The sequence below is a fragment of the Mytilus galloprovincialis genome, chromosome 8 (assembly GCF_965363235.1).
Source record: "Mytilus galloprovincialis chromosome 8, xbMytGall1.hap1.1, whole genome shotgun sequence".
Taxonomy (NCBI): domain Eukaryota; kingdom Metazoa; phylum Mollusca; class Bivalvia; order Mytilida; family Mytilidae; genus Mytilus; species Mytilus galloprovincialis.
Genome location: NC_134845.1, coordinates 44733814 through 44755896, shown reverse-complemented (window position 1 = coordinate 44755896; position 22083 = coordinate 44733814). Strand labels below are relative to the sequence as shown.

At 33.2% G+C, this 22083-nt stretch overlaps 1 protein-coding gene across 5 annotated transcripts in view; it reads right to left on the bottom strand.

Moving 5' to 3' along the window:
• The window catches only part of LOC143042028 (cytoplasmic dynein 2 heavy chain 1-like), a 70390-nt gene that overhangs the window by 29240 nt on the left and 19067 nt on the right, over window positions 1-22083 (bottom strand). For 4 of the 5 annotated variants that reach the window (XM_076214247.1, XM_076214245.1, XM_076214249.1 and 1 more), the window contains exons 26-47: window positions 21930-22043; window positions 21365-21642; window positions 20827-20966; window positions 18404-18522; window positions 17889-18071; window positions 17127-17350; window positions 16097-16200; window positions 15385-15599; window positions 13985-14161; window positions 13257-13344; window positions 12671-12878; window positions 9803-9932; window positions 9401-9556; window positions 8750-8848; window positions 8340-8360; window positions 3753-3919; window positions 3102-3348; window positions 2773-2924; window positions 1968-2112; window positions 1315-1585; window positions 999-1148; window positions 468-700 (exon numbers count right to left, since the gene is read on the bottom strand). In XM_076214247.1, coding sequence (XP_076070362.1) covers window positions 468-700; window positions 999-1148; window positions 1315-1585; window positions 1968-2112; window positions 2773-2924; window positions 3102-3348; window positions 3753-3919; window positions 8340-8360; window positions 8750-8848; window positions 9401-9556; window positions 9803-9932; window positions 12671-12878; window positions 13257-13344; window positions 13985-14161; window positions 15385-15599; window positions 16097-16200; window positions 17127-17350; window positions 17889-18071; window positions 18404-18522; window positions 20827-20966; window positions 21365-21642; window positions 21930-22043 — 3621 coding nt within the window. The remainder of the gene's footprint in view (window positions 1-467; window positions 701-998; window positions 1149-1314; window positions 1586-1967; window positions 2113-2772; window positions 2925-3101; window positions 3349-3752; window positions 3920-8339; window positions 8361-8749; window positions 8849-9400; window positions 9557-9802; window positions 9933-12670; window positions 12879-13256; window positions 13345-13984; window positions 14162-15384; window positions 15600-16096; window positions 16201-17126; window positions 17351-17888; window positions 18072-18403; window positions 18523-20826; window positions 20967-21364; window positions 21643-21929; window positions 22044-22083) is intronic. The other variant, XM_076214248.1, reaches the window with a different exon arrangement.

Genomic DNA, 22083 nt, shown 5'->3' with positions numbered 1-22083 from the left:
TTACATTGAAGTAAATTTTGTATGAAGCATATGAAATTTCTAAAAGAAGCATTCAATACTTATAATTACATTCTTTCGCTATGATCATGAAAACATGATTACAATCAAAGTTTTCTTTTATTTAATTGTAAAAGCCTGTGTCATCATGAATGTTACAATTCATTTTGATATTAAGGTTAAACAATCAGAATAACATATTATAATGAAACACATATCTAATGTAATTACAAAGTGAAAAAGAGTAAATTATAAATAATACATACTGTGTTCAGTCAAAATAAATTGCTGAGTGTAAAAAATATTCTTTTAATTAAATATACATTGGTCAATGGGTTTTGTTTATTGTTGGTGATAGAAGGTCAAACAGTGAAATATTGTTGTTTTAAACTCTATGTAATTTTGTTTGTGGTGGTGAGTTATTCTCATCTGCAGTCATACCACATATAACTATTTTTATATGTACATACATGTTTCAGATCATTTTTAAAATGCTTCATGCTATATCCTCTGAATACTTTAGGAGAATACAACTGCATCATGTGCATGTGTGCTACCAACAGAACAGCAGTTCTACGTCCTGCTCCACTTTGTCCTGCCATTAGGAGAGATCCTCCAGGTTTTGTCAGGACCCTGTCTACACGAGCCATATGGTCTAGTACTTCCTTGAAGATCAAAATGTCTAAATCTCTGTTTTCTCTACCTGTTAAATAACAAAAGATTAAAAATAATTCTAAATCAATGAGACTATATTTGTTAACTTCTACATAAATGTATGTCATTTGGTTCCTGTTAGAGAGTTGTTTCAATGGCAATTATACCTAATTTTTAATATTCATTTCAGTAATATCTGAATTCTAAATTTTTTATACATTTTTTGTAAAAAAGTGGGAAAGCATCATAAAAGCATTTCCAGTGGTTGTCTTCAAACTCAAGTACAGTTGTGTCAATAAATCGTGTACATTTCAGTAGTTTATCAATAAATCTATTTATACACTTACTGTACAGTTTAAGTCCTCTTTCAACAACAGAAACAAGATCATCTCCAGTCAATTTTCCCAATGACTTTCCCATGGGTGGAAGTGGTGCTCCAGCTGCTACGGATGGTGCTCCTGATTCTGTTCTGGCTCCCCATGTTACAAAGAAATCATCTAAAAATAAAAGTAATAATCATCTTTAGAATAAATAAATCTTGTAACAATAAAATTCCTTCATACTGAGGGAAATCACTATAAGTGTTTATTAAGCATATTCCTGTTATTTTTATATGTGTGCAAGTTTGTAAGTTTACAGTATCCATTAATACAAAACACTTACTTTCTAGATTATCAAAGATATTTGTCGACCAATCAGATCTGATCACAGACATCAGTATACTGTCAAATTTATTAAGACCATCACTGCCTACAATTTTATCTCTAAACAGTCTCCTAGCTTCATAGGCCCAGATCTCTAGCAAGTGGTCACTGGATCCCTCCTTGGCTCCTGCATTCAGATCATATCTTAGCAGACTAAGACACCAGTTAGTCAGATCTCTAGGTGTGAACAGATAATGACTGTAGTCATCCACAGTAAACCTTGACTTCAGCTGTAAGATAGATCATATCAATTATAAACTGTAAACAGAACACATAATAGGAATGTATAAAAAAAAAATCATAGGGTTAGACCTAACTGTATGGGACTTTCATTGAAAAAAAAATATCTGCAAAAAAACTTAACTCATAAAACAAGAACTTTATTTTAACAGAATGTCCTGATAAAAAAATGCTCCTGCTCATATAAAATATATCAGTTTATGTACCTCAGTGTCACCCCAGCAAAAAACAATATTTAGTTGTCAGTTTTCCTGTGAAATAAAAGTTTTTTTGATTGAACTACTTTGCCAATCTTAATTTTGATATGATCATACAGTGGACCAATGGAACTCCCTAAAACATGGATTTTATAAATGTAAACAGTACGCTTACCTGATCATACAACTGCACCATGGAACCAGCTAAAGCATGAATCTTAGATCCACTCCCCCATACAGGATGCTTCTTCAACTGTTTATGTAATATTGGTGTCAGATAGGATGTGTAGATTGTTTGTAGCTGGTCTTTACTTGGATATCTAATTAAAAAACATAAAGTGTTATCTTATTTTTAACTACCATCTGAGTCTTAATGAGTTGATGTGTTTACAATTCTATGTTTGATGTTTTGTCTGATTTGTACCTAAGCCTTAAGCAAGACAAATATATTTTACTGGACATTGATTTGATAATGAAAGAATTCGTATATCTCAATTCTAAATAAGTAGTTTAAGGTGGTACTCAACACCTTGACTAATATTAATTTGGCTCGTTTAATTTGCATAAAATTTTGACAAAATGTTTACTTTGACCCTTTGACAAAAATATAAAAATTTCAAAAATTTTGAACCAACCACTTTATAAGAAAAATTTCATTGGTTATATAGCAGTTTGACAAACACTCATTTTGATCATTGAGAAGCTTAATATTTCTTAACAAAACAATGTAATTAAAATGTTTAGCTGATTTTTACAGAGTTATTTCCCTGTAGTGTTAGGTACCACCTTAAATGTAAAAATTTCAAAAACTTGTTTTCTCTCAATCTACTGTACAAATCATTTAGATAAAATTGAAGTAGGATGTCAGTTGGTGTCATCCTCAAGTTTTATAATTGACTGATTAATAGATTGGTGATGGCTTTACGCAGCATCAGCACAAAAAACTATATTGAGGCAAAAGAGTTTAATAATTAAGTTACCCAATACAGCATATCCTGACAACAGACGTGAAACGTGAAGTCAGTTTATGTCGTCCCAATCCTGTACCAGCGTTCATACTGGCTACAATCTGTACTCCTTCTAAACCTACCCATTCTAAGTTAGAGTCATAGAATCCATTGTAAGTCACAACCTAAAACAAACAAAAATAATATAAGTTGCATAATCTTTGGAAAGAAGACTTCAAAACTCTCTCTCTCTCTCTCTCTCTCTCTCTCTCTCTCTCTCTCTCTCTCTCTCTCTCTCTCAACTATAATACGCATGTCTGGCAGACATTGTCTGTGTATTTTTAACTGAAATGTTCAATTACCTGTTGTAAGAAAGCAATTAGCTGACAAGTGCCCCATTTGTCTGGCTTGGGCAGGTTGATATCTTTCAAGTAAAGGACTAGTCTTTCACAGTCTTTTGGTCTGTAGACCCTACCAGTGTTAGTGTTTAGGACCATACAAGTTTGGCCTAACTTCTGTAGAACATGGGTAGGGTTGGTTTGTGCAGAACAATGGACTATAGCTATCTGTGTAGACCTAAGCTGCTCAAAACAATGCTTCAGCAACATTCTGAAATGATATTTAAGTACAAAGAATGATAATAAGACACAGGAATGAATAATAATTCTAATTTTCATGTAAACAATGGCAATGCAGTTTTCTAATGCTGTGTAAATACTAGATTTCGCCAGGACGTATAAATATGTAGTTATTTTTACAATATTGTGATCATTATATACAAAGTCCTGTATTGAAAAATTATATACTTTCTGCACCTAAAACTAGTAGAGCAACTTTTTTGTGTGTAGAAGGTCAAATGAATAATTGAACCAAATATGGTACATATAATTTTCATTTTTTCTAGAGCAAGTTAAACTCCCTAGGCCTAATACTCTTGTCATTTCTCATTACCTATAAGAATAATTTGTGTTAAAGACTATGCCTACAATATATTAACATTAGTAGTAACTTACTCCTTTCCACATCCCTCTGGTCCTACCAGTATAAATGGCTGTTTGTTGTCTGCCTGTAGCCATGGTGCAAAATAGTCCAAATTCTTTTGTACATCTGCTGTTCTGATGACAGGCAGTGAGGCTGAAGAACTGGCTGTAAAATTGTCTGCTGACAAATCAGTGGCACTCTACAAACAAAACCAAATTTTAAATTAGCTATAACGTTCTATGAAGACAAGTCTGTAGCATTACTTATAAACTGACAAACATTTTTAGAATGACAAACCTTTACAACTTGTTCCCTGTTAAAATAAACTTTTTTTTCCAGAGTAAAACTTTTATACATCATTGTGTTGTAGTAGTTTACATTGTATTGTTTGAAAATATAAAACTATCTGTATGACGATCAAGGTTGATTCCTTTTGTAATTTGAAAATCAAGATACTAGTATTTTATAACCCTTTATAAATTAATGTGTTTAGTTGTTCCCATGCATTAAGAAAATTCTAATTACTTTAACACAGTTCATGCAATGATTGTTAACTTGCAATGTCTCCTGATTTCATCTAAACTCTCAATTCAATATTGCTATTATAATGATAGTTTTATGATCAAAATCCTTGGTTTAAGATAAACAGTTCATGCAATGATTTTTTAACTTGCAATGTCTCCTGATTTCAACTAAACTCTCAATTCAATACTGCTATTATGATGATAGTTTTATGATCAAAATCCTTGGTTTAAGATAAACAGGTACAATGCAATTGTGAAAAAATCTTTTTTTCCTTGTGATAAATTATAGCTTGAATATATACCAAAGAAATGACCCGCAATATTTTCCAATTAATTAATTGTAATATACTACAGTAAAAACTTGAACTTAATTGCTTTTGTGTTGTGTGTCTTCTCTAGTTAAATGGAACTATACATGCATTTCTCTTTCATCATGCTTTATATAAGAACAGGTAAAAAACATGCAACTAAAAAATGACACGAAATGAAAATCAAGTTTGGTCTAAGAAGACTCTAAATGTATTGGCAATTTGTAAAATGGTGCTTTAAATTTTTTTATATGACTGATACATTACTGGTTCATGCTGATCAATGTTCAGATGAATACTGTAAATTCAGAAATTATTGCGAGGTTTTTATTATTGCAAAAAATGCGACAGAGTTGTGAACGCAATAATCTAAACTCATTTTTGGAATATTTTATATGAATTAAACAGAATTTTTCTCAAAAACATATAAAATTTATAAATCATATTTAAGTCTGAAATGAGAAAATCGCAATAATAAATGCACGCAATAATTTCTGAATTTACAGTCAGTATGTTCCGTGAAAACTCCAAACATAATTGCAAATTTGTAAAATGATGACCTTTTCTAAAATTGACCTTTCAAAAATGTATCATGGATGAATTGAAGCAATTATAAATATTGTTAACAGCCATTTGCTGAAAACATTCACATTCTGTAAGTACTTCTTTACTAAAGCTATTAACATGCTATGAGGAAATTACAATGGAGTTAGAGATATCTATTTTTAGCTTACCCTGATCTGAAGATAAGTAAAAATAGATATTACTATAATACTAACTTTAGCATTATGAATAGTTCTATAGCAGTTTATAGTTATCCTAATTCTAGCCTGTTGCATTACAGATATACATGTACTATGAAAACCTAAACTGATACATTGCATAAATATAATTAGATCAACTTAACTTATACTGTACACAATTACTTATAGGAGTAAAATGGAACTGCAAATAATTACCGAGGATTGATTGACATTTAAATCAAAACCTTTAAGTTTGTAGATGAATATTCAACCCATACCTACACTCCAACCTGCTTAAGGGGTCAACATACAAAAAACATTTGTTTAAATTTTCAGCTCTCTTACTATGTTTTATTTGATCGAATACACATTATCTTTACTACTGTTGAAATAAACCCATTTCGCCAGCATTTGTATAATAAATCAAATTTTGGATGCCAAATTTTCAGTTAGTTACAATCTGCAAGTGTAAGATTATCATTAAACTATTCCGAACCCGGTATTGTGATCAAACTTTGTGCCTAATTTCCATCTCCCAGACTATAACTATTATACATGTATATATTTGGCAATGTAGTGACACACGGTATCAAACTTATCTTCTAGCTATGACCTGACTACAATTATCCTTAACCTATAGTTATTATTTGTTGTCCAAAGTCAGAAACCTGGTCCTCATCATTGTGTCTGTAGTTTTATATTTATCTTTTTGTTTTCTTTGGAGAATTTTGTGTTTATCTCAGATCTTTGATAAATTAAAGAACCTTAGTGAGCACACTCACATACCCCACGTCCCCACATTGTCATTGGAGAAATTAAATAAGTATAAGAAAAAAAATTGTATAAGAAAAAATACTGAATAATAAATTCCTGTCAATATACACATCTACATAGTATGTCCTTATTATCTACAAAATTTCATGAAATTCTGTTGTGTGATTTCAGAGAAGTTGAGATGACAAACTGTTGCAGAAGTACATTGAAGCAAATAAGTTCAAAGGGGCATAACTCCTAGAAAAAAAAATTGAATCGTAATTTCCTGTTGATATGCACATCTACGTAGTATGTCCTTATTATCTGAAAAGGTTTCGTGAAATTCTGTTGTGTGGTTTGAGAGGAGTTGCGATGACAAACTGTTCCAGTAGTACATTAAAGTAAATAAGTTCAAAGGGGCGTAACTCCTAGAAAAAAAATTGAATCGCAATTTCCCGTCGATATGCACAACTACATAGTATGTCCTTATTATCTGAAAAGGTTTCGTGAAATTCTGTTGTGTGGTTTGAGAGGAGTTGCAATGACAAACTGTTGCAGTAGTACATTAAAGTAAATAAGTTCAAAGGGGCGTAACTCCTAGAAAAAAAATTGAATCTCAATTTCCCGTCGATATGCACAACTACATAGTATGTCCTTATTATCTGAAAAGGTTTCGTGAAATTCTGTTGTGTGGTTTGAGAGGAGTTGCGATGACAAACTGTTGCAGTAGTACATTAAAGTAAATAAGTTCAAAGGGGCGTAACTCCTAGAAAAAAAATTGAATCGCAATTTCCCGTCGATATGCACAACTACATAGTATGTCCTTATTATCTGAAAAGGTTTCGTGAAATTCTGTTGTGTGGTTTGAGAGGAGTTGCGATGACAAGAAACAGGACTGACGGACTGACGGACGGACGGACGGACGGACAGACGGACTGACGGACGGACGGGTCAAAAACATTATACCCTCCGCAACTTCGTTGCGTGGGGTATAATAATGTTTAATTTATTCACTTTTCTTTTCATTTCGAAACTTGTCTATTGTTTAAGACCATATATCAGTCTCTTGATAAAATTGAGAATGGAAATGGGAAATGCATCAAAGAGACAACAACCCAACCAATGGGCAGAAAACAGCTCAAGTCAAGGCCACCAATGGGTCTTCAATATAGCGAATCAGAGGTGGGCTTCAGTTAGTCCCTAAACAAAATGTTGTTTGTGTATGTTTGTTTAGTGTTGCTTGTTGACGGTTTCATTGCCTAATACCCCACATCTCATTTAATTCATTTTCATTTCTTATTTCCTTTCTAAAAATATTTATTCAAACAGGTGTGTAATGCACAAATAAAATTGAGAATGGAAACGGGGAATGTGTCAAAGAGACAACAACCCGACCATAGAAAAGACTACAGCAGAAGGTCACCAACAGGTCTTCAATGTAGCGAGAAATTCCGCACCCAGAAGCGTCCTTCAGTTGGCCCCTAAACAAATATATACTAGTTCAGTGTTAATGAATGCTATACTAAACTCCAAATTGTACACAAGAAACTAAAATTAACAAGAATGTGTCCATAGTACACGGATGCCCCACTTGCACTATCATTTTCTATGTTCAGTGGACCGTGAAATTGGGGTCAAAATTATAATTTGGAATTATAATTAGAAAGATCATATCATAGGGAACATGTGTACTAAGTTTCAAGTTGATGTAACTTTAACTTCATCAAAAACTACCTTGACCAAAAACTTTAACCTGAACTTCGCACTTTCATTTTCTATGTTCAGTGGACCATGAAATTGGGGTCAGAACAATAATTTGGCATTAAAATTAGAAAGATCATATCATGGGGAACATGTGTACTAAGTTTCAAGTTGATTGGACTTCAACTTCTTCAAAAACTACCTTGACCAAAAACTTTAACCTGAAGCGAACAGACGGACGGACGCACGGACGAACGGAGGCACAGACCAGAAAACATAATGCCCCTCTACTATCGTAGGTGGGGCATAAAAATAATACAAGACTAACATAGGTCAGAGGCTCCCGACTTGGGACAGGCGCAAAAATGCGGCGGGGTTAAACATGTTTATGAAATCTCAACCCTCCCCCTATACCTCTAGCCAATGTAGAAACAAAACATATATCACATTACTTCAAGGACGGTGTCAGATTTGTAATCCAATATCCCATGACTAAATATCTATGAATACAAAGTAACTGCAAAGCGTAACTTCAAAGCTGAATAAAGCAATTAAATAATAACTATATACAAAGTAGTACAGCATCATACCCCATTTTGGAAAACCTGTACCTGTAATTAATGCATAATAAGTAAAAAGGTAAAAGTATGATTAGTTAGATAATGTAATTGCTCCATCTACCTGTATCCCATTTTAATGAACTTAGATGCATTAATGAATTAGCATGAACTGAAAGACTAATATCTTTCTATAATTTTAGTACATAATTAGCAAACACAGATATTAATCAAAACAGTTCATACCCAACCACCCAGGACAGATTTTCTGTTTTAAATCCAGCTGTTGTTAACAGTACCAAACAAATCATGAAAAGAAGAACAATTGAAGCAAAAATTTCAGTTTCATTGAATTTGATCATAAGAGTCTCAATAGCTTTTTGTCAAACTCTTGTTACTTGACAGAACAAAATGCAGTAAGTAAGATGTTTAATCTATTTTACCTCCATAGCGTAGGTCATCAGACGTCCCATGTTTTCATCATAATAAGTGTCCAGTGGCCGTCTGCTCTCTGGTGGTTGTTCTTGTGTCAAAGAAAAGACCTACAAATTATATCAATCGTTTAAACTTAATCTAAGCTTAATGCATTGTTCTTCATTTAAAAAAAAAAGAATAATGCACAAAATAAATATATTACAGAAATACATCTTCTTTATCAGATCATATCATTCATTTTGTCCATTTACATACTATATCACAGGAACAAGCATTGAAACTCTATTGAAACAGTTTTTTTAAAGTAATTACTAGAGAATTTCTGTTTTAAGAATCAAGTAGTGCTCAGAAATTTTGTCTTGTTAGCAAATGCAAATGGTCTTTACAAATATTGCAACATCTTATTTACTTTTCTCTAATTCAAAAACTTTTAAGCATTTTGGGAAATATTTTCAAAACATTTGAATTGTAAAACAAAGTCCTAAACAATGTAATTTCAAACAAAGACTTAACCTGGTGTTCAGTTTTATTGGTTATGCAGCATAAGCTTCTAAAATTGTGAATTTTCATGGTAATATGAATGAAGAATGGATGTTTGAACAACATCAGTGTTTAAATAAGACTTTTACTATAAATACAAATGTTAAAATTTATCCTACCTCTTTTGCAAACTCCTCCCTACTGCCTTCATTGAGGTTTCCTCCCAATCCATGTATCAGACATACAGCAAAGTGTGCTTTATTTCTAACATTATGTAAATGTGACAGTCCATTTAACACACAACCAACTAAACTTGTATCTACTACAAAGTCACTCTGTAATATAATGAAGTAAATAATCAAAATTACTCTTTTACACACAGGTATAAACTTCAACCAAAACAATATTTTACACTAATGACTTCAACTTAATATATTTTTGGTGAATTTAATTTTAATTTTTTATAGAGCTTTTCAAATATTTGTTAGATATAGACATAACCATTGCTGAGATCATTAAAACAAACTTTAGTATGTAAAGAAATAAAGAAATAATTCTTGAAAATGACAAAATCAATTTACCCTTTTGAGGACCCATTCCACAGCCTTGTAGAAATAATCCTCTATCCATCCTGATAGAATCTGTTGGTCAGAGTCTGGCTGAGAGCTTAACCAGGAACTGACCAAAGCTTTCACATCTGTATCTTCATCACTGAAATACATACAACATTTCTATAATATTCTATTTAAATTACCTTTAAATCATATATATCTTAATCTTCAAATTGTAGAGTTTTATATAAAAAAACTTTGTGTCACATGTACAGCAGAACATATCTACCCTTCTGGAGCACCCAAGACCACCCATTGTTTTGGTGGGTTTCATGTTGTTCAGTTTTTATTTTTTTAATGAAGTTTTTTGCAGACTTATGGTTTTCTAAGTCATTTTTTTTTATAATAATTTTGCCAGTCTCCCTTCAACTTAAGAGCTTTCAAAATACCTACAGTATCTTCTTCCTCTTTGTTATAACTTAAATTTGATAGTTTTTGATTTATGTCATTGTATAACCTCTAAATTCTCCAAGAAAGTAACATTTGACTGATTGAATCCTACATGTATACATGTGAGAAATGATTGATGTTTGATGTTTGCTTTAAAAAAAAAAGAGGCTACATCGTGAGATTGTGAAAAAGTAACATGGCCTCAAAAAATGAAATCTACAAAATGTTACCACACAATCAGGCATGGGGTAATCGTAATCAGTAATCGTAATCAGCTATAATCAATAACATTTTACAGTGTAATCCTGTACAATTAGTAATCATAATGTAATCGATTACATTGCCAAAAACAGGTGTAATCATGATTACTTTTAGATTACTTTAAGATTACATTCCTATGATTACTTGCTGATTACAAATCTTGTATACTGGTATATAGGAAAATAGTATTTGATAGACAATATGAAAATGTAAAACATGAATAAACAAGAGTGCACACGCTGAAATGTCTCGCCTTCTATACTAATCATTGATATTATGTTGATAGTCCTAAGTAAAAAGCTAGGCTTTATAACAACTGTACCAAAAACTTAACAGTAACCAAGATAACTAAACAAAGACCAATGACCCTTGAAAATGAGGTCAAGGTCAGATGAACCATGCCAGGCAGACATGTACAGCTAACAATGCTTCTATACAACATATATAGTTGACCTATTACTTATAGTTTAAGAAAAATAGACCAAAACACAAAAACTTACCACTGTGAAATGAACTGTGAAAATGAGGTCACGGTCAAATAAAACCTGCGCGACTGACATAAAGATCATAAAATATTTCCATACACCAAATATAGTTGACCTATGGCATATAGTATTAGATAAAAAGACCAAAACTCAAAAACTTAACTTTGACCACTGAACCATGAAAATGAGGTCATGGTCACATGACATCTGCCCGCTAGACATGTACGCCTTACAATCATTCCATACAACAAATATAGTAGACCTATTGCATAAAGTATGAGAACAACAGACCAAAACAAAAAAATTTAACTATAACCACTGAACCATGAAAATGAGGTCAAGGTCAGATGACACCTGCCAGTTGGACATGTACACCTTACAGTCCTTCCATACACCGAATATACTAGCCCTATTGCTTATAGTATCTGAAATATGGACTTGACCACCAAAACTTAACCTTGTTCACTGATCCATGAAATGAGGTCGAGGTCAAGTGAAAACTGTCTGACAGACATGAGGACCTTGTAAGGTACGCACATATCAAATATAGTTATCCCATTACTTATAATAAGAGAGAATTCAACATTACAAAAAATTTGAACTTTTTTTTCAAGTGGTCACTGAACCATGAAAATGAGGTCAAGGACATTGGACATGTGACTGACGGAAACTTCGTAACATGCATAATATGAGGCATCTATATACAAAGTATGAAGCATCCAGGTCTTCCACCTTCTAAAATATAAAGCTTTTAAGAAGTTAGCTAACGCTGCCGCCGCCGCCGGACCACTATCCCTATGTCGAGCTTTCTGCAACAAAAGTTGCAGGCTCGACAAAAATCATGAAACGAGTATTCACTATGATGGGACTTTGTGATAAATAGTATAATTTATATAACAAGTTTTGTATAACAAAGTGTTTTATTTTGTTAACAGTTTACCAAAGGAATTTGCTTTCCAGTGTTTGTGAGATTGAGCTCTTATGATATAAGAGTATGTCTTAAAAGCATTTTTGTTTATTGATTGAACACTTCTGATATTAACTCCAATTTCATATAAGGTATGCCCAATATTTTTATAAAACTACAATGAAATTCAAAAGCAGAAAACATTAAGTTCCAATAAAAGACAATAAAATTTTAATACCCAAGCTCACCTATTGTTTGTTAAAAAAATGGAAGTAGCGATTAACACCTGTAAAAACATATATGGATGTGTCAATTATGTCCTCACAGATAATAAAACTATACTTACATTATTTGTCCGTTTTTTTTGTGAATTGGGCAGTTGGTTAAAATTTGTAGAAAAAACAAAGTTATATCTTTTAAATACATGACATAGAGAAAGGACACTTGTCTTTAGATTTGTTATCAAATTACACATGTTACACCATACTTGTGTTAATTCTTTTAAATAAGATTAATAAATTATGGCTTTAAAAAAAATCACCAAAATTAGCTTTTTCCTGAATATAAAAAGTTATGAGAAATTCTTTAATATTGCAATATACAATGTAATCATAATTAATCACAAGTTATCATGATTACTTTAAAGAAAAGTAATCTAATGTAATCAATTACATCTGAAATAATGTGTAATTGTAATGTAATCGATTACATTTTATAAGCAAAGTTAATGTAATTTAATTGATTACATTTTAAAGTAATCGACCCCATCCCTGCCACACATTACAGTATTTTTACCTGAGGAAGATCATTCCCATTCTAGAAATAGTAGCAGGTGAGGCACAACTCAGGTCATGTGTCTCAAACAGGAAGTTAACATTAGGTCCAAACTGGATTCTTTCACCAGATGGCATGGTCAACAGTCTGTTGTCATCTAGTACAGAGTTCAAAGATTCAATCCATTCTGGGTCAATATCTCCATCACAAATGATCCAGGACTGAATTTCTGAAACAAAGTAATTAAATCACTATTAAGGTGAGAAAATGTTATATTCAATATCCATCTGAAATAAGATATATACCTATAATAATAATAAACCTTTAAACAAGTATTTGATTGGAATTGGAGTAAATACACTATAACTATTTCCTTTACCATGAACTATTTACATAAGATTAGCTACACAAAGTTGTTTAATTTCTTCAAAAAATAAGAACGCATATTTTTTTTACATGATAAATGAACTAAAATTCTGTAAAAAAAGATTTTTTCAATCTCCTACAAGAATGCAAAATCTAAAATAAGAAGATGTGGTATAATTGCCTAGTAGACAACTATCCCCCAACATGCAAAATTCTTTATAACCAGACTTTATTTCTGTACCTTGAGGTTCTTTGACAACTTGTCTAGCACTGTAGGTCAGTACTCCATCTGTCCATTCTCTAGTATCCATATCTATAGAACCCAGCAACTAAAAACAAATAAATATACAATTTCAACAATCCATTCTGAACATCTTTTTTCTTCTGTATATCTTTTTGCAGTAACCTTAAAATTGTATATATTTTTGAGTTCTTATCTCAATTTTTGAAGATTTATACTGCTGTTCCAATCTTTTTTGTTGTTGTTTATTAAGAAAAGTCAAGTTGCCGTTAGGTGTGGTCTGCTTTAATGTCAAAAATGTTTGATAATTCCTGTTCTACATTTCATGAATTATTATAATGAAACTTTTCAGTTTCAACTTGCATATATATATATATCAAATGTAATATTTAAAAAATCTCTATAACATATTCTAATAATATTAAAAACAAGAATGTGTCCCAAATGCATAGATGCCCCACTCACACTATCATTTTCTATGTTAGTGGACTGCGAAATTGGAGAAAAACTCTAATTTGGCATTTAAATGAGAAAGAACATATCATAGGGAACATGTGTACCAAGTTTCAAGTTGATTGGACTTCAACTTCATCAAAAACTACCTTGACCAAAAACTTTAACCTGAAGCGGGACAAACGGAAGGACGGACGCACAGACCAGAAAACATAATGCCCCTCTACTATCGTAAGTGGGGCATAAAAAAAAAGAGCAAGTAGTCTATGCCATACCTGTGTCCTATGCATAGCTTTAGGATTCATAGTGTACTTCTTAACTTCCTTCCCAATCTTGTGTAACCCTTGCCGTAAGATCCTCCATAAAGTAGACTTCCCAGAACCACTGGGTCCCACAACAACCACACCAGTTCTCTGTCTCAATTGTTCATAAAGCTCCAATGCTTTCTTTACCTGTAGAATTAAAGGCTAATAGTAAACTTATAACTCAATCTTATTAAGGTAATGGAGATTAAATAGTCTTACTTATGTTCAAATCTAATTACATCCATAAAGACGATACAATTCATGGTAACAAACAAAGACTTAGGGAATCACATGAACAGCAAAAGGTGCCCGATCTAGTATGTAGACTGTGTAAGCGTCTCCTTCTTAATTAAGGGTTAGCAAATTTACATGTACTGACGATTTATGAGGTTCTCTTGTCTAACCAAATTCATAAATCTTTTAATTTATTACATGCATGATATATTTTGTCAATGTATTTTAACAAAAGAAACATTGAGCAGCTCCTCCCATATTGTTGGTAGGGTTTTTGTTGCTCAATATTTTCTCTTCTATTTTACTGGGTTTTTTTTTTATAGACTTGTTTGTATTGGTCTTTTTTTCTTTTGGCATAGTATTTTTCTTCCATTTGTTTATGATTGATAACACAACATACTCTTGTATCTGAAAATGTATTCACATTAACCCTTTCACCGATTGCTGCCCAGACAGAAGCTACTCTGAGACGATGGCTTCCCTGGCTACTATTACTCAAGTGGGAGATCTTCATAATAAATGTCAATAAAAACTTGTTTGTAGTTATTTGTGTATTTATTTCATTCACTAAACACCATGTTCACAGTTTTATTCATGTTTTAATAATTTTTTCTTCTTAAAATATTCAAATTTTCAAATTTTCGGCATTTTTAGGTGAAATTCTCAAAATTCTGCTCTTTGACCCCAAATCGTAATTTTTTAACCCAAAACGGCAAACTTTTGAAAATTTTTATGAGGCTGTACAAATTCCTCACACTGAACGATGTCCATTCCAAGTGTTTTGTACTTAAAACGACATTTCATGTCAAAAAAGTATACTAGTTTGGCTTCAATTCTTCCATATTCTTTCAAAAAAAATGTTCCCTCATTTCAAATTCTCGTAAATTCCGTAAATTTCCTCTGATTTTGACACGGTTTTCAACAAACGGAAGCGACATGTTTACACTTTCATCCGGGTATCCATCAAAGAAAGATAACTCATGTTTGCACTGTTTTAAGCGGGAAACATAAAAGAGGTATTCCGATCCCGGTAAAACGGGACTCATCGTCAGCTGTCTGAAGCGTGAATCCCGGTAAACCGGGACTCATCGGCGAAAGGGTTAAATAGTACACCTGATAAAATAAATCTCACAAACCTGTATCTCGTTTGCTTTGAGATTCTGTTCCTTGCAAACTTCCCTGATGGCTTCTGCCAGTTTGTCAAATTCAATGTCTTTAAATTCAATGCCAGGGAAAACATCCTTAACCAAGGCATTAAATCTAGCACAATCTGAGAACGTCAATTTTGATAATGTGTTGATTCTCAATGCTTGTACAACTAATTTGGCTTCCAGTTTTGCATCAATTTTTTCTAAAAATATAAAATATATAATTCAAAATTTCTGTGAAAGATTACTATCAACTGAGTTGAATATGAAAATAAACTTAACCACTTTGGTTATAAGAACGAAAAATTACAAGCTTCATTTTCATTCTTTTAATTATACCATCAACTCTCAAGATGAAGAGCAGCAACAAAGAGTTCTTATTTTTAGATATATTACATAGATTCTTGTATTTTATGATTTTGTGTCTCTTACCCTTACTTTTATCCTCTTTTCTCAACATACAATAAATACAGACAGATCTGACAACTTTCCTGATTTATAGGGAGTTTCTCACAATCGAAGTGCTGATCTGACATTTGAAACTCTCTGTTATAGAACAGAATGCCTCATGTATGTATTTTTGTTCTGTATTTCAAGACATTTTTGAGATTTTGAGCAATTGGCAGGTATGAAATCACTCAGTGAATTAATATTGGCCTTACATGACTTTTGAGTCATTTTTCAGGTGAAGTTTACATACCTTTTCCTTGCTTGCTTTTCTGTAAGAGACTACCACAACCTCTCAACACTGTCTTCAAAGCTCTTAATCCCCAATCATAATGTTGTTGTGGTGTCAGCAACTCCCTTTAAACATAAGATACATTTACATTTAACCAAGCTGAAATTAGTAAAACTGCTGCAGAAAACATTAAAGACACATTTAATTATCTAATATGATTAGAGTCTATTATGGAGTTTCACAAATAAACTAAGAATACCTCATTTATGTGACGCTTACTTTTTTTTTATTGGTGGTGGTTATTTTAGACAGATAGCCTTATCAATTATATGAAATAATCACTTAAAATTTTATGTATGGTGGGGTTAAATAAGGGGAAACAAGAATGTGTCCATAGTACACGAATGCCCCACTCGCACTATCATTTTCCATCTTCAGTGAACCATGAAATTAGGGTCAAAACTTTAATTTGGTATTTAAATTAGAAAGATCATATCATGGGGAACATGTGTCCTAAGTTTCAAGTTGATTGGACTTCAACTTCATCAAAAACTACCTTGAACAAAAACTTTAACCTGAAGCGGGACGAACAGATGCACGGACGGAGGCACAGACCAGAAAACATAATGCCCCTCTACTATCGTAGGTGGGGCATAAAAATGTGTTCATAATCATGAATCATTAATCTGTCTACATAAAAGTCTTGGATTTTAACATGCTTGATCACAAGATTACAGTATGCAAGTAGACATCATCTTACCTGGACACAATTATAAAACTCAGAGGTGACCAGTTTTTGTTCTTACCAATTACTGCCACGTGCATGCTTAGTAGAGAAACAGCAAATACCAATTTTAAAGTCTTTGGTTTCATCCGGTTGGGGTTCAAACCCATCGCCTCCCACACTTGAGGCGAACAAACTTCCACAAGACCATCGAGGCGGTACAAAAAGAAATAATTTTTCAGATAATTTCATATTTCTTTCATTCATAATGTTAAATGTTCTACTTCCAATATAATTCAAATACTACAATTTCAGAACAGCACTTACTTGGAAAGATTAAAGATGGCCACCAGTTTCCTTCCTAACTCCTTGGCATGTTTGAACCCTTCAGAGAAGAGAATGACTTCAGCAATCTGTTCATTGTCTGGTTTGGACATGGCAACAGGTCTGAACAATTGTTTCAAATTATCAGGTAGCTTCTGTCGACCTCCATAACCTTTACCTGCAGGATTCATGGTGATGAAAATTCCAGAATTGTGGTCTATGTTCACCTGTAAATAATAGAAAGAAATAAGTTAAAAGATTTTGTATTAGAAAAAAATAGAATGGACAGAAAAACTTTAACAGTTTAAACTTTAAATATACTGCAAATTATAAGATATTTTTCACAATCATATTCCATTAAATTGTCACTGTCAGAAAAAACAGAAGGTTCTTGTCAGACAAGCTGACCTTAAATACAAAACACCCATTGGTGGCCTTTGGCTGTTTTCTGCTATTTGGTCAGGTTGTTGTCTCTTAACATTTTCCCCATTTCAATTCTCAATTTTACTGTTCATATGTCTATAACCATGAAAGTTGTCAATGAATATTCTCCATCACATATGAAGTTTAAGGGAATTCTAATAAATAAGAACAATGTTCCAAAACTTTTTTTGATGCTTTTTTATATTATATAACTTATGTTACTGTTGAGTGTACCATATAAGCAGAAATATGTAGACATTCAATGTTTCCCTTTTACAAACTGTTATCTTATCACACATTTTGGGTCAATATTCATAATTTTTATCATTTGGTTATACTGACATGTCTGCCAAGCAGTTCAGCCGTTGGTGCTCTGTTTTTGATGGCGTCCTGTATAACTTGGATCTGCATGGAGACAGCTGATAATACAGCTTCTTCCAATCTGTTGAACTCGTCAAAACATCCCCAGGCTCCACACTTGACAAGACCAATGAAGATACGTCCCATAGATTTCACATCTATACCCTGTAAACAAGTAATCGTTTTTAGATTTATAATAAAGGCATATGAATAAAATCAAAATATGGCTTCTTTTCAATATACAAGAGGATATACAGTTTATCAGTAAAAGTAGATTTTATTATGTGGTAGGGTTTATGATTTTTCATAAGTTGCATAACCTTTAATCAAATGCATGCATAGTCACCACTGTGAACTCGATTTTTTTAAAGATTCAGAACAATTTTTAACAGAATTCCCAAAACTTAATTCTCATAGGACTTAAGATAAGATCCCTAACAATTCATCATAGCCAATGTGAAAATTTGTACTAAGTCGAACTTCTGAGAATATTTTACCTCATCACAATTGAAGACAAGGACCTGTCTACCAAACAGCCCACCAATTGCTTTGACAGACTCAGTTTTCCCTGTTCCAGCTGGTCCATAGGGATTTCCTCCAAGTCCCATATGCATACCTACAACATATATCACATACTTATGAAATTCTATTAGTCAACACACACACAGCATTTAAAATCTATTCTTCAAAACAAATAACATTTAAGGCAAATTATCATGATAATTCTAATAATTCTACCATATACCGAGGTTTATTGAGATTTTATTCAATGATGTCTTAGATCTTATTGAAAATCAAGCAATACTAACTTCAATGAGAGTATGACTGCATATATGTATTTCACTGTGGTACCTTAAAGTTTCAGTCAACTTGAAGTGAGTTAAAGTATATAGATAAAATCTACAAGTTTCTGTAACTCCCTAGGGATTATAGACCTGTTAGTGGAATATGAACATTTCTCTTTCTACTCACCTTGAGTAAGAGTAAGATAACACTTGTCTGTCAGTGGAGTGTGTACTAGTTTATGTCTACTCACCTTGAGTAAGAGTAAGATAACACTTGTCTGTCAGTGGAGTGTGTACAAGTTTATGTCTACTCACCTTGAGTAAGAGTAAGATAACACTTGTCTGTCAGTGGAGTGTGTACAAATTTCTGTCTACTCACCTTGAGTAAGAGTAAGATAACACTTGTCTGTCAGTGGAGTGTGTACTAGTTTATGTCTACTCACCTTGAGTAAGAGTAAGATAACACTTGTCTGTCAGTGGAGTGTGTACTAGTTTATGTCTACTCACCTTGAGTAAGAGTAAGATAACACTTGTCTGTCAGTGGAGTGTGTACTAGTTTATGTCTACTCACCTTGAGTAAGAGTAAGATAACACTTGTCTGTCAGTGGAGTGTGTACAAATTTCTGTCTACTCACCTTGAGTAAGAGTAAGATAACACTTGTCTGTCAGTGGAGTGTGTACTAGTTTATGTCTACTCACCTTGAGTAAGAGTAAGATAACACTTGTCTGTCAGTGGAGTGTGTACTAGTTTATGTCTACTCACCTTGAGTAAGAGTAAGATAACACTTGTCTGTCAGTGGAGTGTGTACAAATTTCTGTCTACTCACCTTGAGTAAGAGTAAGATAACACTTGTCTGTCAGTGGAGTGTGTACAAATTTCTGTCTACTCACCTTGAGTAAGAGTAAGATAACACTTGTCTGTCAGTGGAGTGTGGACAAGTTTCTGTCTACTCACCTTGAGTAAGAGTAAGATAACACTTGTCTGTCAGTGGAGTGTGTACAAATTTCTGTCTACTCACCTTGAGTAAGAGTAAGATAACACTTGTCTGTCAGTGGAGTGTGTACAAATTTCTGTCTACTCACCTTGAGTAAGAGTAAGATAACACTTGTCTGTCAGTGGAGTGTGTACAAGTTTCTGTCTACTCACCTTGAGTAAGAGTAAGATAACACTTGTCTGTCAGTGGAGTGTGTACAAGTTCATGTCTACTCACCTTGAGTAATAGTAAGATAACACTTGTCTGTCAGTGGAGTGTGGACAAGTTTCTGTCTACTCACCTGGAGAAAGAGTAAGATAACACTTGTCTGTCAGTGGAGTGTGTACAAGTTTATGTCTACTCACCTTGAGTAAGAGTAAGATAACACTTGTCTGTCAGTGGAGTGTGTACTAGTTTATGTCTACTCACCTTGAGTAAGAGTAAGATAACACTTGTCTGTCAGTGGAGTGTGTACAAATTTCTGTCTACTCACCTTGAGTAAGAGTAAGATAACACTTGTCTGTCAGTGGAGTGTGTACAAGTTTCTTTCTACTCACCTTGAGTAAGAGTTAGATAACACTTGTCTGTCAGTGGAGTGTGGACAAGTTTCTGTCTACTCACCTTGAGTAAGAGTAAGATAACACTTGTCTGTCAGTGGAGTGTGTACTAGTTTCTGTCTACTCACCTTGAGTAAGAGTAAGATAACACTTGTCTGTCAGTTGAGTGTGTACTAGTTTACGTCTACTCACCTTGAGTAGTTGAGTGTGTACTAGTTTATGTCTACTCACCTTGAGTAAGAGTAAGATAACACTTGTCTGTCAGTGGAGTGTGGACAAGTTTCTGTCTACTCACCTTGAGTAAGAGTAAGATAACACTTGTCTGTCAGTGGAGTGTGTACTAGTTTCTGTCTACTCACCTTGAGTAAGAGTAAGATAACACTTGTCTGTCAGTTGAGTGTGTACTAGTTTACGTCTACTCACCTTGAGTAGTTGAGTGTGTACTAGTTTATGTCTACTCACCTTGAGTAAGAGTAAGATAACACTTGTCTGTCAGTTGAGTGTGTACTAGTTTATGTCTACTCACCTTGAGTAGTTGAGTGTGTACTAGTTTATGTCTACTCACCTTGAGTAGTTGAGTGTGTACTAGTTTATGTCTACTCACCTTGAGTAAGAGTAAGATAACACTTGTCTGTCAGTGGAGTGTGGACAAGTTTCTGAGCATTTCCTTGGTACTCATAAGTGTAATCAAACTCTGCATCTACCATTTTCATGACACACAAGCCTTTCTTGTTCATGCAGTATCTGAAATTCATAGATTTGAATAAGGTAAACAATAAATTATTATAAGCATCTTTTTTTGTAAATTGAAAAAAAAATCCACAATAAACACATTCCTGGCATTTTAGTTAATATTAAGAACTGGTGGCAAGAACTGAAATAGATATAATATCGAAGTTGACAAACTATGTTGGATTTCAACCAGTTTTTTGTCATCAGAATTCATATATTGCTGTTGCATGTGACTAGCAACTATATAGTGTAAAAAGAGAATAGGGATAACATAAATATAAGTGGCAACCCAACAACAGCATTACAATGCCATTTGGAAATCACCACATGTAAATTAACGGGTCTATGCAATACACAGTTTTGGATGATGTGCACACATACAATACTAGACTACATATAAAAGTATTAACCTAAGTTGTTTCTGCCACATCCAGTCTCCTGGTGACCGAGTTCCTGCCTGTAGCAGCTGATGAACAACATCAATAGCATGAATAGTATCCAGAATCAGGGCCTTCAGTTTGAGTTCTAGAACATGTCCAGCGGTTTCTCCTGAACTTTCTGACATATCAACACTAGTGTATGATTCTAGCTGACTGTCTAGCTCCTTGTTGTAGGATGATAAGCCACCACTAGTTACAGCCTTCTCACAACTCTCTGTAAACCTGATCTGTTCAGCTAAACACAAAATCTACAAAAAATCTTTCTAATATAAAAAATGTTCGGTACTAGAACTTATTTTTGAGCGCTTACAGCATTGAGCATTTCTTCTTACAAAACATGTGTGTTTGTTTTCACAAAAATATCTTCCTAAGTTATTCTTAAATGCTCAAGACAATTGTTGATAATTTTGAGTAATGTGCATAAAAAGTTCACTCAAGCATCATTCCAAGAGCTTTATAGCAAATCATGGTCGTAAAACACTCCTGTGATATGTACTCAAGCATCAACCATTACAAGAGTACCATTATGTTTTACCTGTGAAGGATATTTGTTAGGGTCAAGATCACCTCTTTGAGCATCTTTGAGACAAGTTCTCAATAACTCTTGTAAAGTGTCTACCATCTCCTCGGACAACTTGCTCAACCAAACCTGTAAATAAAGTTCATTTCATATTAGAATAATACTGTTA